The 27,591-nt window shown below is 48.2% G+C and overlaps 1 protein-coding gene across 7 annotated transcripts in view; it reads right to left on the reverse strand.

Annotated features, from left to right (window-relative positions):
• The window catches only part of LOC140403127 (MAPK/MAK/MRK overlapping kinase-like), a 407,571-nt gene that overhangs the window by 285,257 nt on the left and 94,723 nt on the right, over window positions 1-27,591 (reverse strand). For all 7 annotated transcript variants that reach the window (XM_072490807.1, XM_072490826.1, XM_072490798.1 and 4 more), the window contains 2 exons: window positions 26,815-26,904; window positions 18,232-18,302 (listed from right to left, as the gene is read on the reverse strand). In XM_072490807.1, the coding sequence (XP_072346908.1) occupies window positions 18,232-18,302; window positions 26,815-26,904 (161 nt within the window). The remainder of the gene's footprint in view (window positions 1-18,231; window positions 18,303-26,814; window positions 26,905-27,591) is intronic.

The following is a 27,591-nucleotide window of genomic DNA, read 5'->3' on the forward strand; positions in this document are numbered from 1 at the left end:
TCTTGAACAGGCTGTACAATCGTTTGCATCTCCTTCATTTCCCTTGGGCTTTCCTTTACCACTTTAACAAACCCCACGGTCTTATCCTGTTTTACCACATCAGCCTTTCCAGCGCTTTTCTTCAACCACCAACACGGTGACTTTACATGGCCTAGTTTATTACAGTGAAAACATTTGAAACTTTTCTCCTCCTGGATTTCTTTTTTAATCTGAGGTACACTCTCTTTATTGTCTCCCATCAGATCACCTTTACCACTTGAGCATTTCTCATGTCCCCAGTTTCTATCCCTCGCCGGCTGAAACTGATGTCGGAAACCAATCTTTGATTTATGAACTAATTCATAATCATCTACCATTTTTGCTGTTAATCTCACAGTTTTAACCCTCTGTTCTTCCACAGGAGTTCTCACTACAACAAGAATTGAATTTTTAAACTCCTCCAAAAGTATAATTTCTCTGAGAGCTTCATACGTTTGGTCTATTTTCAAAGCCCTTATCCACCCATCAAAATTACTCTGTTTGAGCCTTTCAAACTCCACGCATGTTTGACTAAATTCTTTCCTTAAATTTCTAAACCTTTGTCTGGAAGCTTCAGGCACTAGCTCATATGCACTTAAGATAGATTTCTTCACCTCCTCGTATGTTCCAGATACCTCCTCCGGTAGTGATGTAAACACTTCACTAGCTCTAGCTACCAGCTTTGTTTGAATCAGTAATACCCACATGTCCTGTGGCCATTTCATTTGTTTAGCTACCTTGTCAAATGAAATGAAAAAGGCTTCCACTTCCTTCTCATCAAACCTTGGCAATGCTTGGACATATTTAAATAGATTCCCACCAAGCCTTCGACTATGACACTCTTTCTCACTATCCTCATCACTATCCTCCAACTGTACGTTTCCCTTTATGTCTGCCAATTTTAACTGACTATGTTATGTTTCATAGCCATTTTCTGAAGTTCAAACTCCCTCTCTTTATCTTTTTCCCTGATCTGTATCTCCCTTTCTTTTTGTTCTGCTAGGGCTATTCTTTCTTTTCTCCCTTCTTCTCTCTCCTTTTCTTTTTCCTCTCTCTCTTTTTCTTTCTTTTTCCGCTCTCTCTCGGATTCAAGCCGCTTTAATTTTTTCTTATGTTCCATTTGTTTAATTTACAACTGAATTTTTGCCATTTCCAATGAGTCAAACTCTATCTCAGGCAACTTTAAATGCTTAACCACTGCCATAATTACCTCATCTTTTCGCATTTTGTCAGGTAATGTTAACTGCAATGTTTTTTCCAGACCCAACAGTCTGCGTTTAGTCTCTGTCCGTAAGGTACTACGTGTCACAGTCCCCACCCCCAAAAACTTCTGAGCCTCTGAAAGAGCCATTGTCCACAACACACTCCCCAATTAAACTAAAATACCACACCGGAAAAGCAACAATCCTTCACTGTCTTTAAGTTCACAAAAGCCAATCTAATAGATAGACATTTATCCCCCTCAAGCCCCCAATTGTTAGGAGAAGGTGTTTTCAGAACCCCAAAACGTATCATGGAGTTCAACCAACCTCTCCCTTTAATGCTATAGATGCTTTTCCGAGCACACGGCTTGTTCTCTAGGTGTGATATTACAGTTATGGACACGTAGGTTTTTAAACACAAAACAATGTTTATTCTATGAACTCAACTTAACACTTTTAAATAAACATTGGATCTCTTAACACCCCCTTACTTCAAAGATAACACCGACAATATTACAACAGTAAATAATCCCTCAAATGTTCCTTCAAACTTCCAAGAGACTTAACACCTTTAAACAGAAGCACATCAGGTTAAAGGCTTTACTATTATGAGTTTAAATCACCCAAATGATCCACAGATAGTCTTTCATGGCAGAGATCACAGTAAATCCAGCTCACTGCAAACACAGACACATACCCAAGCTCTTTTTCAAACTGAAACTACAAAATGGCTGAACTGAGCTCAGCTCCACCCACTCTCTGACAACTCTGTTTTATTAAAGGTACATTGCTTAAACATCCATTTCTTAAAGGTACTCTCACATTACAGTGTCAGCAGCGGGGAAGGGGAAATAAGGCGGTTAAAATGGGAAGGCAGGATGGGAGGAGGGGAAGGGCAGGGGGGGGGGGGGGGATGTGGCTGTTAGTTGTTTATAATGCTGTACAATTTGGCTTCTGCTCTAGTTTGTGTGTTTGTTGCTCATATAAATGCCTCAAAAAAAATTTTTTTTTAAAACACTATTAAATTCTGCTTCTCAGTGTCTTTTTTCTCATTCAAATTCTGTGGACAGTGTGATATCCATCACAACCATAGCCCTAGAGCAGCATGGTGGCACAGTGGTAAGAACTGCGGCCTCACGGCACGGAAGACCCGGGTTCGATCCCGGCTCGGGGTCACTGTCCGTGAGGAGTTTGCACATTCTTCCCTTATCTGCGTGGGTCTCACCCCCACAACCAGTGTCTGCATGGGTCTCACCCCCACAACCCAAAGATGTGAAGGGTAGGTGGATCGGCCATGCTAAAATTGCCCCTTAATTGGGAAGAAAAAGAATTGGGTACTCATTTTAAAAAACTGTACCCCTAAGCACAATAGAAACACAATTGGAACTTAACCAACCCCCACACATACAAACACCTTTGTCCAGCATTAATCTAACTAGGAGGTTTTAACCTTCCAGGCAAAGAAACAATAATAAATTAAACATACCAAAAACCACACCTAAAACTTGGAAATGTGCCAGCTGGCAGGGAGCCTGCATACGTGGTTTCCCACTATATTCCTGGCCAACTCCATCCCATCTCCATGGGCCGAGAAAATTCTGTCCAGGAAGTGTGTGGACCAAAAAGGGGCACCAAATTTGGATCTGCAATGCGGCCAGAGAAAGTGTTCAAAAGGCCAGAGATCCTTTGAATGGGATCACTTGCTTCAGCCACTCATAGCATGGCCCACGTGGCATCCCGTGCTGGAAAGTGCACTCATATAAGCATCCCCTGCATGAGCCAGGATCCTCCTTACCGGTGTTGTCATGACAAAACCCAGCTTGACCGGCTAATTTGACGCTCTATTGTAAATGGGGTTTCGCAAGATCGGTCCACTCAAAATACTTGCTTGTCACTCATTTAAGAACATGCATTCAGCTGCAAAAGGGGCCCAGCAGAATCATTATTTAAAGGGTGTGGCGCACAAAGACTCCATGAGACAAATAGAGTGAAGTCGATGAGGCTTTATTAAGCGTGTCTGTTCCCCAGCAGCCCGATAGTAAACTGGCATGCGGGGGAAGGCACCGGCTTCTTATACTTCGCCTTCAGGGCGGAGTATGAGGTCAACGGCCAACCAGGACCCGGGATCTGTCAGCCAATGACATTAGGGCTTCCAGTCCCACATGACCCCCAATACATACTACCACATTCACCCCTTGTCAAAAATGAACCCGGCGGGGTGATGCTTCGTATGGTGGTAAGGGTTTACAGTACTGGTCCTGGGAGGAGAGAACAGTTACATGGTAGTACCGTATTGGACAGTATCGTCCTGTTACAACTATTTACAGAGGATATAGGAAAAACAAAATGTTCATTGGACAGTCCATCTTCGTTTTACATCGACGCCACGAGTCGGTCGGGCGGTCTGGTCGTCCGTGTCGATCGCCTCGGCCCCAGCGGTGGTGGTAGTGCTTGTACCAGCGTTGTCGCCTCCGGGAGCCGCACGGTTTCAGCTGTCGGTGCAAAGGGGAGGGGGACTGATCCTCCTGGGAAGGGGGCGGTCGCGGGGTGCGGCGGTGGCAGGAAGGGGGGCGGTTGGGTTGATGGTGCCGGGGGGGTGTGCGTGGTGCCGGCGGGCGCCAGATCCCGCAGGGAGACCGTGTCCTGTCGGCCGTCGGGGTACTCCACGTAGGCGTACTGGGGGTTTGCGTGGAGGAGGTGAACCCTTTCGACCAACGGGTCCGCCTTATGTGCCCGCACATGCTTTCGGAGCAGGATGGGTCCTGGGGCCGCCAGCCAGGTCGGCAGCGACGTTCCAGAGGAGGACCTCCTAGGGAAGACAAGGAGACGCTCGTGGGGCGTTTGATTAGTGCTCGTACATAATAACGACCGGATGGAATGGAGAGCGTCCGGGAGGACCTCCTGCCACCGTGAAACTGGGAGATCCCTGGACCGTAGGGCCAGTAGGACGGCCTTCCAGACCGTGCCGTTCTCCCTTTCTACTTGCCCGTTCCCCCGGGGGTTGTAGCTGGTCCTCCTGCTGGAAGCTATACCCTTGCTGAGCAGAAACTGGCGCAGCTCGTCACTCATGAAAGAGGACCCCCTGTCGCTGTGGACGTATGCGGGGTAACCGAACAGTGTGAATATGCTGTTCAGGGCTTTAATGACTGTGGCCGCGGTCATGTCGGAGCAGGGAATGGCAAAAGGGAAGCGGGAGTATTCGTCCACTACATTAAGGAAATATGCGTTGCGGTCGGTGGAGGGGAGGGGCCCTTTGAAATCGAGACTGAGGCGTTCAAAGGGATGGGAAGCCTTAATCAGGTGCGCTCCATCTGGCCTGAAAAAATGCGGTTTGCATTCTGCGCAGATGTGGCAGTCTCTTGTGACTGTACGGACCTCCTCTAAGGAGTATGGGAGATTGCGGGACTTGATGAAGTGGTAAAACCGAGTGACCCCCGGGTGGCAGAGGTCCTCGTGGAGGGCTTGGAGGCGGTCAATTTGTGCGTTGGCACATGTCCCACGGGATAGGGCATCAGACGGCTCGTTCAGCTTTCCGGGCCGGTACAAGATCTCATAGTTGAAGGTGGAGAGTTCGATCCTCCACCGCAAGATCTTGTCGTTCTTGATCTTGCCCCGCTGTGCATTATCGAACATGAAGGCTACCGACCGTTGGTCAGTGAGGAGAGTGAATCTCCTGCCGGCCAGGTAATGCCTCCAATGTCGCACAGCCTCCACTATGGCTTGGGCTTCCTTTTCCACTGAGGAGTGGCGGATTTCTGAGGCGTGGAGGGTTCGGGAGAAGAAGGCCACGGGTCTGCCCGCTTGGTTAAGGGTAGCCGCGAGAGCTACGTCAGAGGCATCGCTCTCGACCTGGAAGGGGAGGGACTCGTCGATGGCGCGCATCGTGGCCTTTGCGATGTCCGCTTTGATGCGGCTGAAAGCCTGGCAAGCCTCTGTCGACAGCGGGAAAGTCGTGGTCTGTATTAGGGGGCGGGCCTTGTCTGCGTACTGGGGGACCCACTGGGCGTAGTATGAAAAGAACCCCAGGCAGCGTTTCAGGGCTTTTGGGCAGTGCGGGAGGGGAAATTCCATGGGTGCGCGCATACGTTCGGGGTCGGGGCCTATTATCCCATTGCGCACTATGTAGCCCAGAATGGCTAGCCGATCGGTGCTAAAAACGCACTTGTCCTCGTTGTACGTGAGGTTCAAGGCTTTGGCAGTCTGGAGGAATTTTTGGAGGTTGGCGTCATGGTCCTGCTGATCGTGGCCGCAGATGGTTACATTGTCGAGGTACGGGAACGTGGCCCGTAACCCATGTTGATCAACCATTCGGTCCATTTCCCGTTGGAAGACCGAGACGCCGTTTGTGACGCCAAAAGGGACCCTTAGGAAGTGGTATAATCGCCCGTCTGCCTCGAAGGCTGTGTACTTGCGGTCACTTGGGCGGATGGGGAGCTGATGGTAGGCGGACTTGAGGTCCACGGTGGAGAAGACTTTATACTGGGCAATCCGATTGACCATGTCGGATATGCGGGGGAGAGGGTACGCGTCTAGTTGTGTGTACCTGTTGATGGTCTGGCTATAGTCAATTACCATCCTTTGTTTCTCCCCTGTCTTCACTACTACCACCTGCGCTCTCCAGGGACTATTGCTGGCCTGGATTATGCCCTCCTTTAGTAGCCGCTGGACTTCGGAGCGACTGAAGGTCCGGTCCTGGGCGCTGTACCGTCTGCTCCTCGTGGCGACGGGTTTGCAATCCGGGGTGAGGTTCGCAAACAAGGACGGGGGTTGCACCTTGAGGGTGGCGAGGCCGCAGATAGTGAGTGGGGGTATGGGGCCGCCGAATTTAAACGTAAGGCTCTGTAGGTTACATTGAAAATCTAAGCCCAGCAAGGTGGGGGCACAGAGTTGGGGAAGGACGTTAAGTTTGTAGTTTTTGAATTCCCTCCCCTGTACCGTTAGGTTAACTATGCAGAATCCCTGGATCTGTACGGAGTGGGATCCTGCAGCTAGGCAAATCTTTTGTGCGCTGGGGTAGGTAGTTAAGGAACAGCGTCTTACCGTGTCGGGATGTATAAAACTTTCCGTGCTCCCGGAGTCGACTAGGCATGGCGTCTCGTGGCCGTTAATTAGGACCGTTGTCGTCGTCGTCTGGAGAGTCCGGGGCCGAGCCTGATCGAGTGTAACCGAAGCGAGCCGTGGTCGTAGTAGTGGGGTGGGGTCCGTTGTCGCCGTCCAAGATGGCGTCGGGGATGGATAAAATGGCCACCCCCATACCTCGACCGTAGATGAGGGGTCACAAGATGGCGTCGGGGGTGGACAAAATGGCCGCCCCCATGCGTCGTACAGGTCGGGGGCGGTCCAAGATGGCGGGGCCCCTCCTCCCCTCGTGGTGGTCGGGACCCAAAATGGCGGCGTCTGCGGGTCGCACATTGAGTGCTGGGGGTCTGGGGGGGCGCTAGGACCGCGCGGAGTTCCCGGGCCGCGGGCGCTAGGACCGCGCGGAGTTCCTTGGCTGCGAGCGCCAGGGCCGCGGGCGCTAGGACCGCGCGGAGCTCCCTCGCTGGGGACCGCGGTGTTCGGGGCCAAGGCCGGCAGGTCAGTACTGCGAGCGCTGGGACCGTGAGGAGGTCCCTCGTCGGGGACGGAGATCGGGGTCCAGGTAAGTTGTATTGCCGGCGGGTCAGGCGTGGGGCGCGGGACGGGGGTGAGGGCCCAGGTCGGCGGCGCTGGCGGATCAGGCGTGGGGCGCGGGATGGGGGTGAGGGTGGCGTTCGGGATACGAAAAACCCCTTCCTCTCCGTGGAGAGTGTTGGCCGGCACCCAAATCGGGAGCGCCGGCGGCGGGTCGTACATGGGCTGCGGGGAGGGGGGTTGGGGAGCGTAGGCGGCGTGCAGGGCTCCCAGTTCTCCCGGGGCCGCGGCGGGTACGTACGGGGCCCAATGGCCTGCCGCGCGGTCGGGGCCGTAGGCGCGGGTATTACGCGCGGCTACGTCCAGCGAGGCTGCCAGGGCCCGTGCCTCTGAGAGTCCTAGTGACTCTTTTTCTAGAAGTCTTTGGCGGATTTGGGAGGATTGTATACCTGCAACAAAAGCATCGCGCATTAACATGTCCGTGTGTTCGTTTGCGTTCACCGACGGGCAGCTGCAGGCTCGTCCCAAAATCAGCAGCGCGGCGTAGAACTCGTCCATCGATTCTCCGGGACCTTGCCGTCTCGTCGCGAGCTGGTAGCGAGCGTAGATTTGGTTAACTGGGCGAACGTAGAGACTTCTCAGTGCTGTGAAGGCAGTCTGGAAATCGCGGGTGTCTTCAATGAGGGTGAAAATCTCCGTGCTCACCCTCGAGTGCAGGACCTGCAGTTTTTGGCTCGTCTGAGACTCGGCCTGTGGTCGATGTGATGTAGGCCTCGAAGCAAGTCTGCCAGTGTTTGAAGGCTGCTGCCGCATTCACTGCGTGGGGGCTGATCCTCAGGCATTCTGGAATGATCCTGAGCTCCATAGTCCTTTTTAGACACGCTTAATAAATTGTGGCGCACAAAGACTCCATGAGACAAATAGAGTGAAGTCGATGAGGCTTTATTAAGCGTGTCTGTTCCCCAGCAGCCCGATAGTAAACTGGCATGCGGGGGAAGGCACCGGCTTCTTATACTTCGCCTTCAGGGCGGAGTATGAGGTCAACGGCCAACCAGGACCCGGGATCTGTCAGCCAATGACATTAGGGCTTCCAGTCCCACATGACCCCCAATACATACTACCACAAAGGGCCAGACAAGAACTCTCTGAATATTGACAGGAGACATCCGGCAGGCTAACCAACACATTCAGAATTTGGGGATGCATTCTCATCAGACGTTTTCTTTATGCCAACCCATCAACATCCTCATCTGAATCCGCTGTAGAGGAGCTCATCCGTGACTCCCTCCGGGCAGCTGGCACATGGACTGTCCTATCCTCCTGGATTGGATACAGCCCACTCATGTCCAATGGCTTATCACCATATGCAGATTTGAACTCTACTAAATATGTGCATTGTTGAACTGGTGGCTAGCACTGTCAGATCAAGTGAAGTGGCCTCCATCAGTGTTGTGCTATTGTTCTCACCTTTCTCCTGGGGTCACTGAGGCTAGGCTGGCAGCAGTGTCGGGAGGGAGAGCAGAAAATCAGAAAGCAAAAGGTTAGAATGAGGATCAGGGGACTGGGTAGAATGTAAGAGGCCTATGGTCACGCCCATCTGCAGTTAGGTTATTATTTCGGAGAACAGGATGAAGGTGAGCTGAAGTTGAGATGGGGCACAAGGCAGTAACAGGTCCTCAATCTTTTCAGCGACACTGGATGTCACAGGCTCGGTCATGCCTGGCCACATGACCCAGAAAACCATCTCCTCCAGAGGGCTCAAGAGACGCAGCACCTTCGGCTCCAACGGTTCTGCTCTGTTCCCACCTGTTTCAGGCTACCTTCTCCCCTTGTGATTGTGCTGTTTCGGTCATGTACTTGATAGTTGCGTAGCAGGAAGTAGGAGTTGGGTATGAAGCTGCAGCAGAGTTGGGTGTGAAGTTGGCATTTGTATGCATGTGAAGTGGAGTATCTGGATGTTAGACCGACGTCCTAGATGTCAGGAACTGCTGATGGGCGAGTGATAGGGGTGTGGTGAATTGAGCAGCACGAGGGGTTGGTGTGGATGTCACATGAAGATGAATTCACTGATCTTGACTACTCATCATAGATCATAGAATTTACAGTGCAGAAGGAGGCCATTCGGCCCATCGAGTCTGCACCTGCTCTTGGAAAGAGCACCCTACCCAAGGTCAACACCTCCACCCTATCCCCATAGCCCAGTAACCCCACCACACTAAGGGCAATTTTGGACACCAAGGGCAATTTATCATGGCCAATCCACCTAACCTGCACATCTTTGGACTGTGGGAGGAAATCGGAGCAGCCGGAGGAAACCCAAGCACACACAGGGAGGATGTGCAGACTCCGCACAGACAGTGACCCAAACCGGAATTGAACCTGGAACCCTGGAGCGGTGAAGCAATTGTGCTATCCACAATGCTACCGTGCATATGGGATTACTGCATTTCCTCTGACACTGCTATTAAGTCGTTGGTGCTGGACTCTGGGGATGGACTTCCTTGGCCAACAGCTACCCCATTAATGCTGGGCGTGGTCCTTAATGGCCTACCTCCTCCTATCAACCAACACCACCAATGCCCGAGTGCTGCATCAATGAATTTGGGAGGCTTCTTTCTTCCCATTGTTCTGTTTTCTTTGTTCAGAATTATGGTAATAATATTCAGCAGCCTTCTGTGATTCAATAGCTCCCCTCTCAGAGAGGTTGAATGCCTTAAAGAGGAGCAGGCTGTCTGCATCTTGTGATCTCTAAACAATGCTCAGTTCTCTGTTGAGTGCTCAGGCAGATGGGCCATGTTCAGATCAACACTACAATCATTTAAATGAGGAGAAATGTGTGTGCTGCCTACCTCAATGGTAATAGGTGCAGAGCTCACAATTGGCAATCTGTCTGCCTCTCAAAAATATTACCGCTTCTAGAAAAGCAATTTCTAGCTCAAGACTTTTAATTATCTCTATATAAAAGCTTCTCAATTACACTATTCCATTAGCTAATGCCTTCTTTAAGAGTTGAGTTTTGTAGCAGTCATACCTAGCACAAAGGAAGATGGCTATGGTCTTGGAGGCCAATCATCTTAGTCCCAGTACCTCTCTGCAGGAGTTATCAGGGAAGCATTCTAAGCCCAACTATTTTCAACTGTTCATCAGTGGCCTTCCTTCCAAAAGTGGGATGTTCGTGAATGATTGCAGTGTTCAGTACCATTCGCAATCCTCAGACACTGAAGTAGTCTGTGCACAAATGTAGCAAGACCCAACAAAATTCAGGCTTGGGCTAATAAGTGGTAAGTAACATTTGCACTACACAAGTGCCAAGCAATGACCATCCCCAAAAAGATGGAATCTAACCACCTTGCCATGGTGTTCAACAACATTATCATTGCTGAATCCTCTACAGACATCCGGGGGGTATAGCATTGACCAGAAACTTATATAGACCAGCCATATAAATCAGTGTTTAAGTTTTCTTTTCCCCGGGACCCATTTTTTACAAACAGGCCGACCTTCGGGATCCACGCCGGCTAACCTTCGTGACATACCATTTTCACTTGCCTTTAATGCAGCAGGTGAGCCTGCTTGGTCCTCATGATCTCACTCCGATCAGGTTCACAGGAGGAGAGGGTAATGCGCATATCAGGTGCAGAGTTTAGCTGGTTCCTTTGTGCTGTCTTTCATCTTTGTGAGGATGGAAAATCCAACCTCGCACATGTGGATCATTGTGAAGGGCAATAGCAACAAAATGCTCATTTTACTCAGCAGTGGATACGCCTCGGAGATGCTACTCCAGAATGCTGACAGACTCATGGACTTGTGGAGTGTTTTTAATATGATATAATAGGTGGGGTGACAAGTTCAGTCTCTTAATTTGGAGTCAGCTGTAAGTTAATAATTGAGAGTTGCTCTGGGGTCTCAAACGCAAACTTATTTTTCACCTTTCAAAATCGGAAACTTCTCCTCTGGAAAGTAACAAAACTGTTGATCAGGGCAGCCAGATGCGATTGAATAAGGCTTGCCAGTCTATTGACAGTTCCCCTCTTAACACTGTTTTCTTCGATATGTCATAAGTGTGGGAAACATGTAGACTTTGTACTCACATATGCCAAACTTTCAATTACTTTTGGAAAACATCTATTTCTTCACAGTGCCGAGAGCAATCAGCATCCTTCCCTTGTAATTTGAAGTTCAATTCGCTTAGAATTGAAAAGATGGCTGCAAGGCAAGACATAGCACCCAACTCGCATTTGGCAGTACTTCTCTGCATATAACACACATGGGCTTTGCATCCGGATTTGCATTGGCACAATTAACAAAGCCATACGTCAATAAGTTTTCTGCATAGTAGGCTGTTCACCAGAGGCCCTGGAGTTCTGTACAAGTTCACATTAGCACTGCTTTGTCCTGCCGTGGGCTCTCCTGAGCAGCTCTCTCCAGCGGATTCGGTTGTGAGATCCTGGCCTGTTTGTGTCTCTGGCACTCTCTTCCTTATAACAAAATGATCCATCTTCAGTTCTTCACAGTTCTGTTGTCTTGCTTGCTCGCAGTTATAAAGTGGAGAATCTGTCCTCCATGGTTTTGTGCCAAACGTACGGACTACAGAGCACGTGAATGCCGGGTGCGTGGCCTGCTCCCTACCGCTGCTTCTGGTGGGAAGACTGCATCGATTGCATTAAAAGCCCGTCGTTGCCGTCATTTTCTTTTTTAAAAAATATTTTTATTAAGGTTTTTTTAACAACACAATCTTTTCCCCTTACAAACAATAGCACCCCCCCCCTCCCCCCCGTAACAAAATAACACAAATTCTCCCTGAGCAAGATATATACATGGCAAGATGGCATATTTACATAGATTTATACACTGGCTCTTGGCCACGCGTACCGTTTCCCCCACCCGCCATGCTATCTCCCGCTCGTCCATCCCCTCAAACAGTCTCTCGTTCCCCCCTTCCCCCTCTCCCCCCCCTCCAGGGTTGCTGCTGCTGATCGACCTTCTTCTAACGCTCCGCGAGATATTCTAGGAACGGTTGCCACCGCCTGTAAAACCCCTGTGCAGACCCTCTCAAAGCAAACTTGATTCTCTCCAATTTTATGAACCCCGCCATGTCGTTAATCCAGGCCTCCAGGCTAGGGGGCTTCGCCTCCTTCCACAATAGCAAGACCCTTCGCCGGGCTACTAGGGACGCAAAGGCCAGAATTCCTGGCCTCTTTCGCCTCCTGCACTCCCGGCTCATCCACTACTCCAAATATTGCTAGCCCCCAGCTTGGCTTGACCCTGACTTTCACCACCTGGGATATTACTCCCGCCACTCCTCTCCAGAACCCCTCCAATGCCGGGCATGACCAAAACATATGGGCATGGTTCGCCGGGCTCCCTGAACATCTTCCACATCTGTCCTCTACCCCAAAGAACCTACTAAGCCTCGCCCTCGTCAAATGCGCTCTGTGAACCACCTTAAATTGTATCAGACTGAGCCTGGCACACGAGGAGAAGGTATTAACCCTACCCAGGTCGTCAGCCCATAGCCCTTCCTCAATCTCCTCCCCCAGCTCCTCCTCCCATTTACCTTTCAGTTCTTCTACTAGCGCTTCCCCCTCTTCTTTCATCTCTTGGTATATTTCCGACACCTTGCCCTCCCGGACCCATACCCCCGAGATCACCCTATCTTGAACTTCTTGTGGCGGGAGCAACGGAAATTCCCTCACCTGTCGCCTCACAAAAGCCCTCACCTGCATATATCTAAATGCATTTCCCGGGGGTAACTCAAATTTCTCCTCCAGTGCCCCTAGGCTCGCAAATGTCCAGTCAATGAACATGTCCCCATTCTTCTTATCCCCGCCCGATGCCAGCCTTGGAACCCCCCGTCCATCTTCCCCGGGACAAACCGGTGGTTACCCCTGATCGGGAACCACACCGATGCTCCCATTGCACCCGTGTCTTCTCCACTGGCCCCAGGTCTTTAGTGTTGCCGCCACCACCGGGCTTGTGGTGTATTTTGTCGGCGAGAGCGGCAGCGATGACGTTACCAACGCCCCTAGGCTCGTTCCTTTACAAGACGCCATCTCCATCCTCTTCCATGCCGCCCCCTCCCCCTCCATAACCCACTTACGGATCATCGCCACATTTGCTGCCCAGTAGTAACTCTTTAGGGTTGGCAACCCTCCTCGGTCCCTGTTGCGTTCCAAGAACCCTCTCCTAACCCTCGGGGTCTTATTTGCCCACACATACCCAATAATACTCCTACCTACTCTCTTGAAAAAGCCCTTGGTGATCACGATGGGGAGGCACAGAAACACAAACAAAAACCTTGGAAGGACCACCATTTTGACCGACTGCACCCTACCCGCCAGCGAGAGCGCGAGCATGTCCCATTTTTTAAAATCCTCCTCCATTTGCTCCACCACCCTCGTCAAATTCAGTTCATGTAGGGCCCCCCAACTTCTGGCTATCTGGATACCGAAAACTCCTCTCCGCCCTCCTCAGCGGTAGGTCCCCTATCCCTGTTTCTTGGTCCCCTGCCTGTAATACAAAAAGCTCACTCTTCTCTACATTAAGCTTGTAGCCCGAGAACTCTCCAAACTCCTTCAGAGTCTGCATGACCTCCACCATCCCCTCCATTGGGTCCGCCACGTATAGCAGCAGGTCATCCGCATATAGCGATACCCGATGTTCCTCTCCCCCGCGGACTATCCCCCTCCATTTTTGAGACTCCCTAAGTGATATGGCCAAGGGTTCGATCACCAATGCAAACAACAGGGGGGACAGGGGGCACACCCCTGTCTCGTCCCTCGGTACAGCCGAAAGTACTCCGACCTCCGCCGGTTTGTCACTACGCTCGCCACCGGGGCGCTGTAAAGGAGCTTAACCCATCTAATAAACCCTCCCCCGAACCCAAACCTGCGCAATACCTCCCAGAGGTACTCCCATTCTACTCGGTCAAAGGCTTTTTCCGCGTCCACAGCTGCCACTATCTCCGCCTCTCCCTCCTCCGATGTCATCGTTATCACGTTTAAGAGCCGCCGCACATTGGTATTTAACTGCCTGCCCTTTACGAATCCTCGTGAATCACCCCTGGTCCTCAATCCTAGTGGCCAGTACCTTCGCCAATAGCTTAGCATCCACATTGAGGAGCAAAATCGGCCTGTACGATCCACATTGCAGTGGACCCTTGTCTCGCTTTAGAATCAGGGAGATTGTCGCCTCCGACATTGTCTGGGGCAGGGTTCCCTCCTCTCTTGCCTCGTTTAAGGTCTTCACTAGTAGCGGGGCCAGCAGGTCCACATATTTTCTATAGAATTCCACCGGGAACCCGTCCGGCCCCGGGGCCTTCCCCGCCTGCATGCTCCCCAAACCCTTACTCAACTCCTCCAGCCCAATTGGTGCCCCCAAACCAACCGCCTCCTGCTCCTCCACCCTTGGGAACCCCAGCTGGTCCAGGAATCGCCTCATCCCCCCTTCCCCCCCCTGGGGGCTGGGATCTGTACAGCTCTTCATAGAAGTCCTTAAATACCTTATTTATTTTCGTTGCACTTCGAACCGTGGCTCCCCTTCCATCTTTGATTCCCCCTATTTCCCTCGCTGCCGCCCTCTTACGGAGCTGGTGCGCCAGCATCCGACTAGCCTTTTCCCCGTACTCGTAAGTCGCCCCTTGCGCCTTCCTCCACTGTGCCTCCGCCTTGCCCGTGGTCAGCAGGTCAAACTCCGTCTGGAGCCGTCGCCTTTCCCCAAGTAATCTTTCCTCCGGGGCCTCTGCGTATCTCCTGTCCACCCGCAAGATCTCCCCCACTAGCCTCTCCCTTTCCATTCCCTCTATCTTCTCCCGATGAGCCCTGATGGAGATCAGCTCTCCCCAGATCACCGCCTCCCATACCACCCCCACTCGCACCTCCCCGTTGTCGTTGGCCTCCAAGTACCTTTCAATACACCCCCTCACCTTCCCACACACCACCTCATCGGCCAGCAGTCCCACATCCAGCCGCCACAGCGGGCATTGGTCCCTCTCCTCTCCCAGCTCCAGTTCCACCCAGTGCGGGGCATGGTCCGAAATGGCTATGGCCGAATACTCCGTCCCCCCCACTCTCGGGATGAGCGCCCTGCCCAGAACAAAGAAATCTATCCGGGAGTAAGCCTTATGCACGTGGGAGAAAAAAGAAAATTCCCTGGCCTGCGGTCTTGCAAACCTCCATGGGTCCACTCCCCCCATCTGATCCATAAACCCCCTAAGTACCTTGGCCGCTGCCGGCCTCCTTCCCATCCTTGATCTGGAGCGGTCCAGTGCTGGGTCCAGCACCGTATTGAAGTCCCCTCCCATTATTAGTCCTCCTACCTCCAGGTCCGGAATGCGTCCCAACATGCGCTTCATGAATCCAGCATCATCCCAGTTCGGGGCGTATACATTTACCAACACCACCCACGTACCTTGCAACCTACCACTCACCATCACATATCTCCCTCCATTATCCGCTACGATAGTCTTGGCCTCATGCTTTCCCACCAGAATTGCCATCCCTCTATTTTTTGCGTCCAATCCCGAGTGAAATACCTGTCCTACCCATCCCTTTCTTAACCTGACCTGGTCCGCCACCTTCAGGTGTGTCTCTTGGAGCATTGCCACATCTGCCTTCATTCCCTTCAAGCGCGCGAACACTCGAGCCCGCTTCACCGGCCCATTCAGGCCCCTCACGTTCCACGTTATCAGCCATTTCCTTTTCTGGGCCAGTCCCTTGTCCGCGTCTCCCTCAATCTCCAGTCCCCCAGCTGGGAGACCCCCGTCCCAGCCACCTCTTCTGTGTCCCGTTCTCTTTCGGCCAGTGCAGCAGCAACCCTTTCCACCCCCACCCCCCACCTCTTCTGTGTCCCGTTCTCTTTCGGCCAGTGCAGCAGCAACCCTTTCCCCCCCCCCCCCCCCCCCCGCTAGATCCCCGTCTAGCTTTTTTGCTCCCCCCATATCCCTCCCGTAAGTCAGCTGACACCTGCTGACCCCGGCTTCCCCTGCCATCCCTTTAACCCCCCCGTGTGTGAATCTCCCAATCAATGTACATTCCTTTGTTCCCCTTCCTGCCTTTTTCTTTTTTGCCGCGCGTGGGAAAGACAACCCCACGCTTCCCAAAGCCTGCCCCGCCCCGCCCCCCATGGCGCAGCTCCTGTCATGGCCTTGTCCCTCTCCCCCAGCCCATATATCCTTTCCTGCGCGTGGTTGACCCCCTATGTACAACAACCATCATACTTCACCCCTCAAACACCCCCCTCCCACTTAAACCCTCAATTAGAGTCCAATTTTTCAGCTAATATAAAGGTCCACGCCTCTTCGGGCGTTTCGAAGTAGTGGTGTTGGCCATTATGTGTGATCCACAGTCGCGCTGGCTGCAGCATTCCAAATTTCACTCCTTTCCGGTGCAGCACTGCTTTGGCCCGGTTGAAACCCGCTCTCTGCTTAGCGACCTCCGCGCTCCAGTCCGGGTATATTCTGATCTCCGCATTGTCCCACTTGCTGCTCCGTTCCTTCTTGGCCCATTTCAGGACCCTCTCTCTGTCCGTAAACCGGTCAAATCTCACCACCATCGCCCTTGGCGGCTCTTTTGCATTGGGCTTCCTCACTAGCACTCGGTACGCCCCATCCAGCTCCAGCAATCTCGGGGGGGGCCTCCACACCCATCAGCGTCCCGATCATTGTGCCCACATATGCCGCGGCATCGGCCCCCTCCATTCCTTCTGGGAGACCCAGGATCCTCAAGTTGTTTCTCCTTGATCTGTTCTCCAGGTCTTCGAGTCTTCCCGCCCACGTCCTGTGCAGCGCCTCGTGCCACTCCACTCTCTTCGCCAGGCCCACGAGCTCGTCGTCGTTCTCACTCACTTTTTCCTGGATCTCCTGAATCTTCACCTCTTGTGCTTTCTGGGTTGCTCCAAGTTTTTCCACCATTGCCAGTATAGGCGCCACCATCTCCTTACGCAGCTCCTCGAAGCAGCACTTGATGAACTCTTTCATCTCCTCTCTGACCGTGGGCGCCGCCATTTTGTTTTTTTCTTCTTTCTTCTCCCGCTGCTCCAGGGCCGCTTTCCTCGCCGTTTCACTGCGGGTCCGGTCCATGCAGGGCTGTAGGGGGCTTCCTCCGTTCTTCCCCACGGGTTGTTTTTTTTTTTTTTTTTTTAAAAACAGGTCCGTTGGGGCTCCGTTAGCGGGCCCAAAAGTCAGCTTCTGCGGGAGCTGCCGACTCGCGCGGCTTAGCTCCGCATCGCCGCAACCCGGAAGTCCGTGGCCGTCATTTTCAACGTAAAAGCCAGCAATGGTCAGCATTCTCAAAAGTTGGTTACGGCTACTGGCTGCTTCTCCCGCAATCGGGAACAATCGGTCACTCAATGACCCTCCCGCGACCCACCCACAGGTTGCGACCGTCAGTATGAAAAAAGTAGCGTGGTTATAAGGGGAGGTTAAGAGACTGAGAAGTCTCCAGTGGGTAACTAATATCCCAACTCCTCAAAGCCTTTCCACCATCTACAAGGCAGAAGTCAAGTGTGCGAGGAGTACTCTCCACTTACCTGGATGTGTGCAACAACCCTCAAGAACCTTGACACAATCCAGGGCAGTGCAGCCTGCTTGATGGCCATCCCATCCACCATCTTAAGTATTCACTCCCTCTACCACTAGAATATTGGTAGTAATGAGTACATTTACAAGATGCACTGCAGCAACTCTCCAGTGCTCCTTCGACAGCACCTGCCAAACCTCCAACCTCTTACAAGCTAGAAGAACAGGTGCAAGGGAACACCACCAACTGCAAGTTCCCTTCCAAGTCACACATCATCCTGACCTGGAAATTATTGTTGCTTCACTATCGCTGATCAATATCCTGGAACTCCCTCCCTAACAGCAGAGTGTCTGCATCTAGGCCACAAGAAGGGCAGCACGGTGGCACAGTGGTTAGCACTGCTGCCTCACAGCACCAGGGTCCTGGATTTGATTCAGGCCTTGGGTAACACGGTGTGGAGTTTTCAGTTTGCACGTTCTCCTAGTGTCTGCGTGGGTTTCCTCTGGGTGCTCTGGTTTCCTCCCACAGTCCAAAGATATACAGGTAAGGTGGATTGGCCATGATCAATACACGCGGTTGCGGGGATAGGGCAGGACAGTGGGCCTTTCAGAGAGTTGGTGCAGACTTGATGGGCTGAATGGCTTTCTTCTGCACTGGAGGGATTATATAGATTCTAACTGCAGTGGTTCAAGTAAGTGGCTCACTACCACCTTCTCAAAGGAAATTAGAGATGGGCAATAAATGCTAGCCTTGCCATGATACCCACATCCCAGGAATCATTTAGAAACGGTTACAGTATGGAAAATAACTTAGATATGACTTTTCTATTATTGAATAATGTAAGCAATTTATTAGAAGTCAGTCAATATAATAATACTGACCTCGTATAAGCTCATAGATATTCATGTCCATTAGTTCACATATTAGAGCAAGAGACCCAGACCTCTTATCACTGGAAAGAAACAGCCAAGAAGGAACAAAACCAGTTAGTTACATTTATTCAGGTGTCGTGGAAATAAAAGATGCTTTAAACCTAGATTTTAAAGTGCTTTTCCTCAAGTATTCCATTTTCAGCTTCAATTTTGTAATGAGTTCAAGTGCAGTTTGTGATTGAGTGTTAAAAGATTCAGACCTTCACTGGAATGTCAATTCTCACCTCAGCAGTACTTTGATGGAGAAACTGGTGCATAGTTAAAAATAAAATATTTTACAAGTAAATCCAGAAAGAAGGTTGGTGATATCACCAGAGGACATTTCAGCAAGTCTGCTTGGACTGTGGGCTCCGACTTCCAAGGGAAGGTTCCAGGCTTTGGGCCAATGTGAAATTCAGTTCAAGCAGGGTGCACTCCGGCAGAATTCACTGCACACCTGTGCCTCCTTGGTATCACGAGTGGCATTGGGTCCGAGCACGACAATCTTACGGTCACGGATGGCATCAGCTACGAGCTGGACATCCACTGCCATGTGATCCACTAATTCATGGGGTGTCATCCAGTCCAGGTTATCAATTTTAAAATGTTAATTGCTTAATTATTACAATAGTAACATGTCATTTAACTGTGGGTCCATGGGCACTCTGGAATTTGCCAGCGCAAGTAAAGTGATTCGGAATGGCATTTGAGAAGACAGAATACATGGCTGGCCAGTAACTGATATCTCACAGATGCTTTCTTGCCGGCATGTCTAAAGGTTTTGAAAGTTCATCCTTACAATTCCTGGAATTTGCCAGTGAAAGTAAGGTGAGAACGCAATGCATTTGAGGAAGACTGAATATATGGCTGGCCAACAACGGATCTCACAGATGCTTTCTTGCCTGTTTGTCTAAAGATTTTGTTCACCTTATCGGTGTTGAAAGTTTAACCTTACAACTTTAGAAGTGCCATCCACGGTTAGGAGTTTTGTATGTTTAATCAGCACTTTGGAGCTCTTATCTACCGCATCAGCATGGGTGCTATTCATGCTGTGTTTGTTTGGACCTCAGAATTGGGTCAAGATGGCCAGTGCTAGTAGGGGCATCTCATAAGCCTGCTGCTCAAAAGCAGAGAGGGGAACGACAGAGAGGTGTGGCTTGCAGGTGATCACACCAGGGACACAGTCTACTGGCAGAAGATCAGCTTCCTTAACATGTCGTTAAGGCCGTCAAAGTCACCACCTCTCTCAACTTCTTTGACTTCAGGGCCTTCCAGAGTTCTGACGGAGGCATTTGCAGGATCCCACAGTGAAGCAAAAATACCCAAGCCAGTTTGCTAATGGTTTGTTCAGCAGGGTCGTCAACTGCAGACTTTTCCTGCAATATCAGCAGAATGTTAATAAGCCTCTGCAGTTAAAAAGAGGCTGCCATTTCACTGTAACTTGGGAGTGGACAGCTTGTGAATCCATTTGGCTTTCAACCTGATAAACAATTGTAGCTCTTAAAACCTTCTCAAACTGCAACCTTTCCATAGCCTACATTTCTCAAAAATTCTACTTAATACTGCAATTATAGATTTGCTTTATTACCAGAGTGTCTTGTGGTACCAATATATTCATGAATTTGTTCCCCCAATAAAATACTGAACAGCAAACAGTCCTAAAAGTTCTCACATTCCAATCTTGGGGTATGCTGAGATAACAATTTTCACTCATAATAACTGAGGCACGGTAGTTGACTTCAGTACTTCGGGGTTATGAAGAGGAAATTGGTTAGGCTTCCAGCTCATGACTGATTTTCAACAACCTCTGTTGTACAGCAAAAATATGGATACTATGATGCTGTTGTTAGTTTGGACTGTCTCTTAGCATTTTATTCTTCTGATTACAGCCAAAAAAGATAGTTTCCATAAGTAATTAGCCTATTTTATTCATTAAAATTTTCAATAGGAAAGCGAGCTCAGGATTAATAATTTTCTCTAATTGTGGAGATCACCTGGGATACTGACCACTTCGATCTCTTTCATCAGACCAAGGCGCACAGGCTCAATCAAGTTTAATTTATATATCAACTAGTACGTAGAAGCAGCAACACAGCATGAAACTGAGCATGCAAAGTTTCACAATGGAAAAAGGATCAGTTAACATTAGAAAAATGTAAGAACATATACATTGCAAAATTTGATAAACAACAGGACATTTGGATAAAAGTATTTAGCAGACCTTCAGTAGAAAAGATTGTACATCATACATGGGTAGCTATTCACATGTTTGATTATGTTCTATAAATAAAATCCAGAAGCACGTGTATCCTGAATAATTTCCAGATTACTCAATCCAGTCTAGTGTTATAGATAACTAATTTTCTGGTCTCCATTTTTAAATTTCAATTTAAAGTTTCAATTTTAATTCCAACTATTTTATAACACTGTATAAAAGAAAACACCAACATTGACCCTATTTCCCATTGCCTCTATGCTCAAATAGTCTGCAAACATTCACTGTTTTTTATTTCATACATGAAAACTGGCTGGATATTGAACCAATGGAACCAGTACTTCAGCACAAACTTCACAGAAGGTGGAGAAGTTAGAAAATTGACAGAAGGAATAAAAGGGTAGATTTTCCAAGAATTCCTACTCTTCACAGTGGCTTCACGATTAAGCGTTGCATTCGTTACACCTGAAGTGGGGTGTGTGCAGAATCCATTGTATATTGTGACAAACATAAGTAATCATTTTTTTATTTTTTATAAACTTATTAGCTTCAAACAATAAGTTCTGGGGAGTTCTTATGGTGTAGTAGGTAGCACCTGTACCCCTGAGCCAGCTCCAGGACTTGATGGCATTCATTCCGTGACCAAACAGGTAGATTTACGACCTGTAAATCCTTCCAATATGCCTACGGCAGGCAGTATGAGCAGGAGAGTGATGCAGAGTGGTGCCCACCCCCAAGCTATAGCCTCTGGCGGCAGGTTAGCGACTGTTCCAGGAAAAACAGGCAGCACGGTAGCGCTGTTGCTCCACAGCTCCAGAGACCCAAGTTTGATTCCTGGCTTGGGTCACTGTCTGTGCGGAGTCTGCACGTTCTCCTCATGCCTGCGTGGGTTTCCTCCCACAAGTCCCGAAAGACGTACTTGTTAGGTGAATTGGACATTCCGAATTCTCCCTCAGTGTACCCAAACAGGTGCCAGAGTGTGGCAACTAGGGGATTTTCACAGTAACTTCATTGCAGTGTCAATGTAAGCCTACTTGTAATACTAATAAAGATTATTATTAACTAGCTATAGAAACAGACATAAGCACATGCTTGGTCTCCCTCATAAACCACTAGCTGTGGAAAAAGTAAAAGAATAAGTTCTACTTCTCATGTTCACAGAGATAGGTGTAGGTAGTATTAGCATTCTGGTTTTCCCCCAAAGATTAAAGTGCCATCATGCACACATATATATGGACAGAATACTGATCCTACGCGTGCATATACCATAGGAATATAGGAGCAAAATTAGTCCATATACATCAATGCGTTTTGGGAAAAAATGCCAATGTTCTTACAGCAGAAAAACTGCACTGCAAGCAAAAATCGCTGCTACAAAATATCAGCTAATTACATAATTTAGGCCAGTAATTGGACAGGTGTAATATATAAATGGATTTTTAGGAAGTGTTTCATAAAGTATCTAATGAGATTTTGTTAGGAAAATTCTGGTCCATAGATGGTGTGGAGTTTGCCTGTTCTCCCAGTGTCTGCATGGGTTTCCTCCCACAGTCCAAAGATGTGCATGTTAAGTGGATAGGCCATGCTAAATGGCCCCTTGGATGCACTAAAAAAATGATGTGGATCCAAAAATAAAATGTGGGGTTACAGGGTTAGGGCAGGGAATTGGATCTAGGTAGGGTGCTCTTTCAGAGTGTCGGTGCAGACTCGATGGGCTGAATTCCCTCCTTCTGCACTGTAGCATTCTATGGATGAGGAAATGTAGCAGCATGGTTGACAGACAGAAAAGAGATAAATGGTGAAAGGTTGAAAATTATGTACACCTGGGGTCAGTTTTATTCTCAGTATACATTGATGATCTAGAATTGGAAAATGTTGAGATTGTGTTTCCAATACTTGAGAATAGAAGCATTAATAATTTGAAAGGATTGCAGGAAGACACATGTAAGTTAGCAGGTGAAATTTAATGTGGATGAGTAGGATCTGTGCCAACTCAGCTGATGCTTTAATTGAGTTAGGGAGGGAAAGATCACCCCATAGTTCCTGTTTGCAATTGTTAATTTTGAAAGGCAAATCATGATTGACAAACCTTTTTTGAGAATGTAACTTGCAGAATAGATAAGTGGATGTAATGCATTCGTTGGAATAATAGCGTCATTCTCAGCTAGGCAGGCTGTGACTCTCGAGTACCACAAGGATCAGTGTTTGGGCCTCAGCTACTCACGGTCTCTGCCAATAATTTGAATGTGGGGACTAAATGTATTAATTCCAAAACTAGGCGGAAATGGGAGTTGCAAGAGGGATGCAAAGAGGCTTCAAGAGGATATAGACAGGCTAAGTAAGTGGGCATGGACATGGCAACTGGGGAAAATTTCAAACTAAATAATGAAAATCGGATTAAAATAAAAAGGGGAATTGATAAGGGCAGCGGTCTGAAGGGGTGTTATACCAGTGAGAAAAGCAAGTGTTTACCTATGTGACTAGGGGAAAACAATGCGGTATAGACAACTTCAAAATTGAGAGGTATGGGGCGGCATGTGGCGCAGTGGATAGCACTGGGACTGCGGCGCTCAGGACCCGGGTTAGAATCCCGGCCGTGTGGAGTTTGCACAGTCTCCCCATGTCTGTGTGGGTTTCACCCCCACAACCCAAAGATGTGCAGGTTAGGTGGATTGGCCACGCTAAATTGCCCCTTAATTGGAAAATTTAAAAATTTAAAAATAAAAATGTATTTTAATTTTTTTATTTTTTATTTTATTTAAATTGAGGGGTACGGGATCCATAGCACAATAACTGGAGAAAGAGACACAGTAGAGTCAGTTACAATTATAGCCACACCCAGCTGCAGAAAACAGGGTGAATATACTAGCATACCAGTTTCACCCCTGAAAACAAGTTATTGCTAAATGGCAGCAGGTTAAAATCCAAAACTCAAACCAAGAAGATTATGCCTTCTCTGAAACTAAATTTCCAAAAATGGACAAATAACCTGTGCATGGTAATTAACTGCTGGATTTCTCCCAGAATTAGATAATATTGGATGTTGTTTGGGTACAAGAGTGTCTCAGAGTTCAGGAAACCAAGGCAGTTGGGAACAAAGGGGTAACTTCATTAAATACTTGTGTGTATAGCCATCAGTGCAGTTAAGTGTACTGTTGTAGTATATTATAGTCCTTCTTGCCAAATGTTTTTCTTTTAAATTAATAAATATTCTTTATTAATTGATCTATTGATTAATCCTCCCTGGTTTGCATAAATATCTTCTCACAGTATAGCAAATTGAAAACATACACTACTAAAGACCGTGTTCCAAGTTACCCTTTTGGGTTTTGGGATAACCATCGCATTCAACATCAGCAGGGTTCTTAACAATATAACATGGAAAAAATGTGATGTTATGCACTTTGGTAGGAAAGCAGAAATGCAGACTATTTCTTAAATGAGAGATTGAGAAGTGTTGATGCCCAAAGGGTGTACTTGTTCATTCGTCACTGAAAGCAGACATGCAGGTACAGCAAGCAATTAGGAAGGGAAATGGTATGTTGGTCTTTATTGCAAAAGGATGAAGTGGGGTTTTTTAAATTTCATGCGATGTGCATGTCACTGGCAAGCCCAGTATTTGTTTTGCATCACGGATTGTCCCCATGTCACCACTTCAGAGGGCAGTTAAGTGTCAACCACATTGCTGGGGGTCTGGGGTCACACATACATCAGGACAGATTTCCTTTAAGAGATTAGTAAACCAGTGGGTTTTTACAAGTGACAATGGTTTCATGGTCACAATTATGAGATGAGCTTTCCAATTCCAGATTATTAACTAAATTTAAATTCCACCAAAGACCATGGTGGGATTTGAATCATTGTCCCCAGAGCATTAGCCTGGGCTGCTGGATTACCTATCCAGGGCATTAGCACTCTGCCACTGTCTCCCCAGAGTATCAAGAGTAAAGCAGTCTTTTTTTTTTAAATTTAGAGTACCCAATTCATTTTTGCCAATTAAAGGGCAAATTAGCGTGGCCAATCCACCTCCCCTGCACATCTTTGGGCTGTGGGGGTGAAATCCACGCAAACACGAGGAGAATGTGCAAACTCCACACGGACAGTGACCTAGGGCCGGGATCGAACCTGGGACCTTGGCGCTGTGAGGCTAACCACTGCGCAACCATGCTGCCCCAAGAGTAAAACAGTCTTGCTGCAATTTTATGGAATCCTGGTAAGACTGCACCTGGAGTATTGGTCCACTTACCCAAGGAAGGATATACTTGAAATAGCGAAGGTTCACAGACTGATTACTGACATGGTAGGATTGTCCTAAAGTGAAAGATTGAGGAGACTGGGCCTACATGTGATGGAATACAGTCCCCTTGTCTGGATGAGTGCTGCTCCTAGAACACTCAAGATGCTTGACACGATCCTGGACAAAGTAGCCCACTTGATCAGCACTCCATCCACAAACACTCACTCCCTCCACCACCAACACACTGTGGTATATTTGCATACCATCTTCACAATGCACTGCAGGAACTCACCAATATCCTTAGGCTGCACCTTTCAAACCCCCAACCACTACCATCGAGACGGAAAAGGACAGCAGATACATGGGAACACGACCATCTGGAAGTTCCACTTGAAACCATGCACCATCCTAACTTGTAAATATATCACCATTCTTTCACGGTCGCTGGGTCACCCCTGACATCCTGGAGCTCCCTGAACAGCACTGTGGTTTACCGACACCACATAATAATCTTTATTAGTGTCACAAGTAGGCTTACATTAACACTGCAATGAAGTTACTTTGAAAAGCCCCTAGTCGCCACATTCCGGCACCTGTTCAGGTACACAGAGGGAGAATTCAGAATGTCTAATTCACCTAACCAGCACGTCTTTCAGGACATGTGGGGGGAAACCAGAGCACCCGGAGGAAACCCACACAGATGAGGGGAGAAGGTGCAGGCTCCGCATAGACAGTGACCCAAGCGGGAATCGAACCTGGGACCCTGGCGCTGTGAACCGACAATGCTAACCACTGTGCTACCATGCCGCCCATACTTGGGACTACAGTGGTTCAAGGCAGCAGCACACCACCATCTTTTCAAGGGCTATTAGGGATGAGCAATAAATGCTAGCTGAGCCAGCGAAGTATATACCCCTTGAATTAGTTTTTTAAAATTCTATAGCATTTAGAAGAATGAGAGGCGATTTCAATGAAGCAGACAAAAATATTATAGAGCTTGACAGGATAGGTGCAGGAAGGATGTTTCCCCTTCTGAAGGATCTAGAACCAGGGCAACAGTTTTAGAATAAGAGGTAGGCCATTTAAGACTGTTATCCAGAGAAGTTCTTCACTCTAGAGGGTGGTGAATCTTTGGAATTCTCTACTGCAGAGGGCTGTGGAGACTCAGTTGTTCAAGGCAGAGGTTGATAGATTTCTAGATATTAAAAACGTTAAGGGATACGGAGAGTGCGGGAAACAGGAACTGAGGTAGAAGATCAGCCATGATCTAGTCAAATGGCGCAGCATGTTTGAGGGACCAAATGGCCTACTCCTGCTCTTATTTCCTACGTTCCTAAAGATCAGAATCAGCCCCGACTGTCTATTGTCTCTTCCCAACTAACTCTCTCCTCTTTGGTTGACAAACAATCTTGCTAGTGTCCAAAGTCAAAGCTGAAACATAAATAATGGGCAGTTTGCAAGAAACTGGAGGCAAGTAATGTCAGTAAGCAGTGAATGCCTTCATGGAGAAGAGAGGGCACAAAAGTGACCATGAGTAGAAATATTTATTACAATTAATAGCATAGTGGAAGCAGTAAATCCCTTGTGTATTTAGCATTTTAAAGATTTTCTACAATAAAAGCTTGCTAAAAAAAGTGAGGCGAGGTGTGTTTTGTTCGAATACAATTCTTTATACTGCAGTTTTAAGCAAGGAAACAATGGAATGGAGATTCTATCAATTGACCAGAAAGTCAGAAAATCTGCATGCATAACTGACAGTAAACAGTCAGAGTATAAAAATAAATATTCAAAATGTTTTACAGCATTAACCAGAGGCTATATAATAATAATTTATTGTCACAAGTAGGCTTCAATGAAGTTACTGTGAAAAGCCCTCAGTCGCCACATTCCAGCGCCTGTTCGGGGAGGCCGGTACGGCATAAACACATTATTGGTGAGTAATGAGTATCGGTACACCATACTTCGTGAGAATGCAAAGCACTTCTCAGATTCAGACATTTTGCTTCAACTCAGCTGCAAGTATAAAACAGTCAGATCTATAAAATGTTATTTATGAATGTATTTAATTACTTACTAAATGTATCAATGAAGCAATACTTACTAGGCCACTTCATGTAATTGAAGAATATTAGGATGTAAACTCAGTCTGCGCATGGCTTGAATTTCACGTAGATTGTTCACTTGCTCCATGCTAATTACAAAATTTCAATCGAGAACAATGATTATCGGAGGCTCTCTATCATCAGATATAATTCAAGGGTATGTAACTACAAAAAGTTTATAAATATTAACTGAACTTGAAAAGTCTATCACTTTCTTTAACAAATTTTCACCTGTCTTTCTAAGTGGTTCAATTTTCAGCATTTTTAAGCTGTTGGCACTGGTCGCATTTTTAATTGCCTGATATGCAAGGCCGCTCAGTGCTTTTAGAAGTGACTGTACTGCACATCATAGATTAAAAATTATTTTTGTGAGGTGTTCTTTTGGTGCAGTTCCCCAGAAATTTTTCAATTTTTTTTTGTAAAATATTTTTATTCTCCATTTTCACATTTTCTTCAGAATTCACACCCCACCGGCAAGCAGTAAATGGTAACAAATACAAAGTCAATCCCCTTATCAACAACAACGATCCCATCCACCCACCAACCCAAACAACGCCCCACCTGACAATATAAGCATCAAATAAAACAAACCCTCGCACAGTGGGAAAAACACAGGAAAAAAATAAAAAGGAATCAGGAATCTCCTATGGTCACCATTGATCTATCGAGTCCACCCTCCCCCCCTCCCCCTAACATTCAATGCCCGAAAGAGTACCATAAATGACACCCATAAATTGTAAACCCCCCCCCTTCCGACTCCTCCCCTCCACTTCCAC

The sequence above is a fragment of the Scyliorhinus torazame genome, chromosome 2 (genome assembly GCF_047496885.1).
Source record: "Scyliorhinus torazame isolate Kashiwa2021f chromosome 2, sScyTor2.1, whole genome shotgun sequence".
Lineage (NCBI taxonomy): Eukaryota > Metazoa > Chordata > Chondrichthyes > Carcharhiniformes > Scyliorhinidae > Scyliorhinus > Scyliorhinus torazame.